At 43.1% G+C, this 6,000-nt stretch overlaps 1 protein-coding gene across 1 annotated transcript; it reads right to left on the reverse strand.

Moving 5' to 3' along the window:
- Positions 1-2,729: 2,729 nt before the first annotated feature.
- Positions 2,730-3,823, reverse strand: BJ212DRAFT_1484350 (uncharacterized protein; the record flags this gene model as incomplete). The annotated part of the gene is made up of 3 exons (XM_041340781.1): positions 2,730-2,911; positions 2,967-3,072; positions 3,653-3,823. The coding sequence occupies 3 exons, from the start codon at positions 3,821-3,823 to the stop codon at positions 2,730-2,732; spliced, it is 459 nt and encodes a 152-aa protein (XP_041189358.1).
- Positions 3,824-6,000: the final 2,177 nt, after the last annotated feature.

Genomic DNA, 6,000 nt, shown 5'->3' on the forward strand with positions numbered 1-6,000 from the left:
CCTGCTCAGACCAGTTTTGGTAGCAATCTGCCTGGTGTACAGATTAGAAGAGCTGAGGATAATAATAGGGGCTATTTCAGCTGTGGGAGAGAGTTGCAGCAGAGTGGGGCAAGATTGTTGATGAGGAATGCCTCAAATTGATAGATAATATGCATAGAAGAGTGGTGGAAGTAATTAGAGCAACAGAAGGAAGCACCAAGTACTAGAATTATAGAGATTATGTTGGCCAAACTAAAAGTCAAAAAAGTGTCTCAATGAGTCACCAAATTAAATTAACCACATCTTCACTTGATGACATAATCTTCCCACACTATAGGGATCAAATGTGAAGCTTAGAAGCAGAGCTTTCCCACACCTCCTTATGGCTTAGTCATATTCTCATGCCCTGGCTCATAATACAGCAATTACATGAAAAGTCACAAACATTGAGACACTTTTTTGAGCCACTGTATGTCTCAGGGTGCATGCTAAAGGCTCAATGGCGAGGTCAAAGAGGAGGCACAAGAGGGGATCTCCCTGTTGCACACCTCCTGTGACTTGGAAAGGGGCACCAAGCACTCCATTTATGGCTACCTTGGTATGTGCATTTTTATGTAGCGCTTTAACTGTTCTTACAAAGGGTTGTGGGATCTGGAAGATTTCAAGGGTCATGATCAGGTAGTCATGTCTTATTCTATCATACACCTTTTCTTGATGCAACTAGGACACTGTTTTCCTCTGTAATATCTGCATATTTGATCATGAGCTTTGCTAGGCAGATAGGATCAAAGATGGAGCATCAAGGTATGAATCTGCTTTGGTCAGCATGTATCAGTGAGTGGATTTCTCTCACAAGTTGTATGGCTAATACTTCTGTCAGGATTTTATAATCTGTGTTTAGCAATGTTATAGGTCAGTAGTTTTCTATTTTGGAATGTTCTTGTTTCTTATATATTGGGCACATCCAACCTAGGGCAAAGTCTGTCTTTTCATCAACTCCATGTTCTTGGATGTTATTTATTACTAAAGTGAGTGTTTTGATTATATTAAAGCTAGGTAGCTCTTGTTTTTGGTCACATATATGTTTTTCATGTAGATTTTTCCAGATTTCATACGGGATTCCATCAATACCAGCAGCACTACCTGATTTTGAGGTATATAGAGCTTCTTGTATGTGGTGCTCTCGCAGGGGGTTGTGTAATGGTGAGTCTTCATTTTGAAATTTTGTGATTGCAGGATTTGGTTCATTGTGTGTTGTATTTCAATGATTCTTTCTTCTGCTTCTTGTTCTGACATAGTGTCTTTTTGTATGTTCTTGTGATGTTTTCTTGCAATTTCTGCCATCTTGTCAGAGTGGGAGGTGAAACTGTTTTGGTTAGGTATTTTTAGTTTGTATATTATGTCTCTGGGTTTTTTACTGCTGTTAATCTTTGACCAGTATTTACTAATCATCTCACCTTTTGTTGCCCAGTCAACTTGTGAGTGTAGTTGTTTCTTTTTATATCTTTTATTTTCTAAGTGGTTGATCTCGCTTTCTATCCAGGCTTTTTGTCACCTTGTGATTTCATTTGTGTCTAAGTCATCATTCTCTACTGTTTTCCTTAAGTTGTCTTCGAGTTGTCTTGTTCTTGTTCTTATTTTGTTTAGGTGTTCTTTCGCCATTACTTTCGTGAGTTGTTGGATTTGGGATTTGAATTCTTCCCATTCTCTTTGTGGGTTTTCTGAGTCTGTTCTCAGTTGTTGTTGTTGTGTGATTCTATTTTGTGTGGTTTTACTGGCTTTACTAATTTTTTCAATTAGTTTACCATCGTTTATCAGGCTCATGGGCCAGGACCATCAGCCTTTGCCTAAGAAAGGTGTTTCTGCTGGAGCAAATCTTACAAGGACCATCCTATGGTCTGTTGGGACTGCTGAGGTGCAAGAGTCCCATCCATATATATGTTGTTTGTGATTTGGTGAGGTATAGATGCAGTCTAAACATGAGTGTGTGTTTGTGTTACTGTAAAAAGTGAAGAGTCTTGCTGATGGATTGTTGATTCTCCAGGAGTCTTGTATATTAAGTTTAAACCTTATGTCTCTGAGGGCATCAAGGGCTTGGTCATTCTCAAGGTGGGCTGGGGCTCAGTCCAGTGTGTCTTCCATTATATTAAAGTCTCCCATGACAAAGTCTGGATTGGGAAGTGTTTTTCTTGCCAAGTTTTGGCAATCTTATTCCAAAATTCTGTGTGCTGTGTGTGATTATTGGGGGCATATATGTTGGTGATAGTTAAGTACTTTTCATTATGCCATTTTGTTCTGATGACTAGCACTCTTCCAGGGATGATTTCAGTTATGGTTAGTTCATTTGGGTTGAATATTTCTTTATTGATAATGATTGTGACTCCAGCTGAGTTACCAGGTTGATGTGGGTCTCTTGAGTTCACGACTTTCAGTCTCCATGTGTAGAGTGTCTCTATTTGTGTTTCATGCTTGGGTAACAGGTGCATCTCTTGCACACATAAAATACCTATTTTCTTTTCTCTCATGACATGGTGTATTGTTGTCCATTTAGATATATCACTGTTCCCTAGTTGTGGGGATGCTCGCCCTCTCATGTTTAGTGTGGCAAGGAGGATATTAGCTCTTGTTTTCTTTTTCTTATTGGTGCAGAGTGTTTCTTCTCTCATTTCATGGTTTCTAATATTGTGGTTACATTGTGCATGGTTGTGCATCACCAGGTGGGGTGTATGATTGTTTCCACTTCTGAACTCTCATGTAGCATCCTTGAGGGGTGGCCCAGTGGTATGAGGCCCACCCTCTCTCCTTCTCGGGAGGTGTGAGCCAGGGCCAGGAATATTACTGGGTTGGGGTGTGTTTGCAAAAGTTGAAAGGGGGGTAGTCAAGATACCAGTGTCTTCCAAAATGACCATCAGGAAGCAGGGGTTGTCATATCCTGGACAATCACAGTGGGTACATGCTCATGCTTCTGGAGGTAAGTGTCCAGTCACCTATCTTGTTCAGTGGTGGCTTCAGCTTCTCAGTGCGGCTAACCCTTGACCTAAATAGGTCTCTGCTGTTGGCAATTGCCATCGAGGCTACCATAGCTTTCCTGTCCTGCTGGGCAGTCAGTATATTTGGGCTATGGATTAGAAAGGTCCAGAATGCACCTCAGCAGACTGTTAGGATCATGTTTATAACCTATGGTCAGGAGGTAGGTTATTATTGATCTGTTTTCTCACTTATTTTGGTATGGGTCGGAGTGGGGATGATATTCAAAGTTCGTAGTTACATGGGTAGCAGGTCTACAAACTATGTGGGTGGGTAGCTATGTATGATGTGTGTGGGTTGTATATGACAGGGTTAATATGTTTGAGCTGGTCTGCAGAGTCATCCTTTAGGAGAAGGTCTTCCTTCCTCATCCTCTTCCCCTCTGGTTATTGGTTGTGGTCTTGGGGTTGTGGTGCTTCAGGCCATTCCAGAGTGGTATCTCTGGGAAAGGGCATAGGCCGTGAGGATGGGTGATTGAGTGGCATATGGAACAAGCAGAGAAGCCTATTGCCATGCCCATTCCTTCAAGTTTGGATGGGTATGTAAGGGAGTATAGGTAAAGGTGGAGTTTGGTCCATACCACAGGGTTACTAGTTGGGCTGGCAGCAAAAACATTGTAGCATTGGAGGGGTATCCCCCTGCTTACTTTGTAGTCGATGCACTCTACCCAAAGCATTTTAATGAGCTCCCAGGTAGCAGAGTCTTTCTCTTCATAGGGGATGTCACTCTCAGCAAGGATTTTACCTATCTCCCAGTGTGCACCTTCTTCAGACCAGGTCTTGTAGACTGCGTCTTTGACAGTTTCAGTGTTGGTCATTGAGAAGCCATGTAGGCAAAAGAGAAGGAGGGGGAGTGTGTTTACACTGAACTGGTGGGCTGTGAAGGTGACTTCTGGTGAGGACCATATGCACTGTGAGAGAATGATTTTCTTCATCTCTTTCAAGAGGTTGTATGCTAGGAAGCTGAGGGGGTGGTCCTCTTCTTCCTTGATGGTAGCTTCTGGGCATGGGGGGGATACTCTCACTTCCTGGTTATCACTATGGATGAAGTTTGCGGTGTCTGTGATCGCTTTGTGGAGACATTCCACAAAGATTGGACCCTTGACTGAAGGGTTTTTCCCATTGTAGTCGAAAACTCATATGAGGAGTTTTGGGTGTGGGACTTTCAGCCATGCCATGATGACTTTAGAGGATTGGAAGTCAAAGAGTTGAGCCACATGGGATAGGTAGATTTGTGGGAATCCTCCTGGTGGGACAGGGGTGAAGTGCAGGATTGCTGTGAGGGAGTTTGCACCATTAAGTTTGACAATGGAGCAGTTTGTCTCTGCTACAGTGAGGTGCGCTCTAAGAAGGTCCTCTTTGGAGTAGGTGACAGGTTTGGAGGGAGTGGAGGTGGTGGTGGTGGAGGGGGGGTAAAGGGGTTTGGAATTGTTTGGTCATCAGACATCACATCATCTTCATCATCCTTGGGGGCATGTGTTAAGGTCGTACTCAAGGGATAACTGGATCTGAAGGGCTTTGGCCTCAGCTTGTGTGCTGTGCCCCTTGCCCAAGTATTGCCCCTTATTTCAGGAAGGCAAGACTGATGTGTCCAGAAGGTCAGACAAGTAGTGTAGTGGATCCAGATGACTTCCAGATGCAGGATAGGTATCATAGGGCTAATCCGGACGAGTCCAGACTAGAAACTAACAGTAATGGACTGTCAGAGACAGAGGCAGATACAGATAGACTATAGGAATTGATCCTAAGTCTTGGAGAGTGATGAGAGTAGAGATACTCAAGTCTGGAGGACAGGAATGAGTAGAACTAAGATGATATTCGAACTGAGGCACTACAGAGAGTTACAGGAGGTTATATACTATAGGTATCTAACAGAATGATCAATCAGCAGAGTCCAAGGCTATGTATGAAGCATATGGATAGTCTATTGGTAAGTAGAAACAGATCACAAATCATGAAATGGAAATGAAGCATAGGTAATGGATCAGGGAGCAGGACGCATATACAGATAGCCAAAATACCGGAGTTAGGGGATTACCGAAAGGAGATGAGCACTGGTTGTGGATTCAGATGAATTGTGGACCGGACTGGACAAGTGGACAGATTGGATGATGAGATGTTGGAGGGAGATAAGATGTGGATAGGATTGGAGATAAGATGTGGATCAGATCTGAGATCCAGATATGCGGATATGACAGCATGGATGGATTTGGAGAGGTCCTCTGAGGTGTAATTGGTAACAGGTGTGGTCACAGGTCTTTCGAGGGTGTTAGTGTCTTTGGGTGTGGATTGTGGGTGGGGCCTCAGGTTGGGGGGTGGGGGTTGGTGGTAAGGACAGTGATTCTGTGGACTCCCCTTCGTCAGTCAAGACATTTGGGGGGAAATATTGTGAGCTGGAGCAGTATGGTCTGGGAAGTGGCTGGCAGATTCCCATCGGGGATGGGTGTGCACTGATGTTGGCCACTTTGACAGAGGATTGGTCTTTCATATTGCTGATGAGAGGGTTGGGGATTTTTGTTTGCAGTGTCTTAATAACCGAGGGTCTTATATAAATGCGTGTAAAATGTAATGACACCACAATTACACTAGGATAAGACTTCTTGCCAGTCCTCAATTAACACAGTCTATGACTTTTCTTCTTTCGTGGTAGATAACATGTGAGTTCTTGGGAGGCTCACTAAACCAATCTATGTGATTAACTTAGCCGGAGCTTTTGTGTTATATCCCAACTTATAAACTTGTCTAGGATAAACCATCTAGACACTGGAATGTGGTTCCTTGTTAAGATAATTCTCTGTAGAGACTACGGTCTCAAATATGAATATGTTGACCAAAGACTGGTTGGTCAAATAGGCACAAAGTGGTGAGAAACTGGTCTCACAAATGAACAGATTGACCAAAGTTCGTGTTGGTCAATATCAGATAACTAGGTGAGAAGCTGGTCTCACGAATGAACAGATTGACCGAAGCTCATGTTGGTCAATATCAGGAAACT

The sequence above is a fragment of the Suillus subaureus genome, assembly GCF_016647635.1.
Source record: "Suillus subaureus strain MN1 chromosome Unknown BJ212scaffold_33, whole genome shotgun sequence".
Classification (NCBI taxonomy): domain Eukaryota; kingdom Fungi; phylum Basidiomycota; class Agaricomycetes; order Boletales; family Suillaceae; genus Suillus; species Suillus subaureus.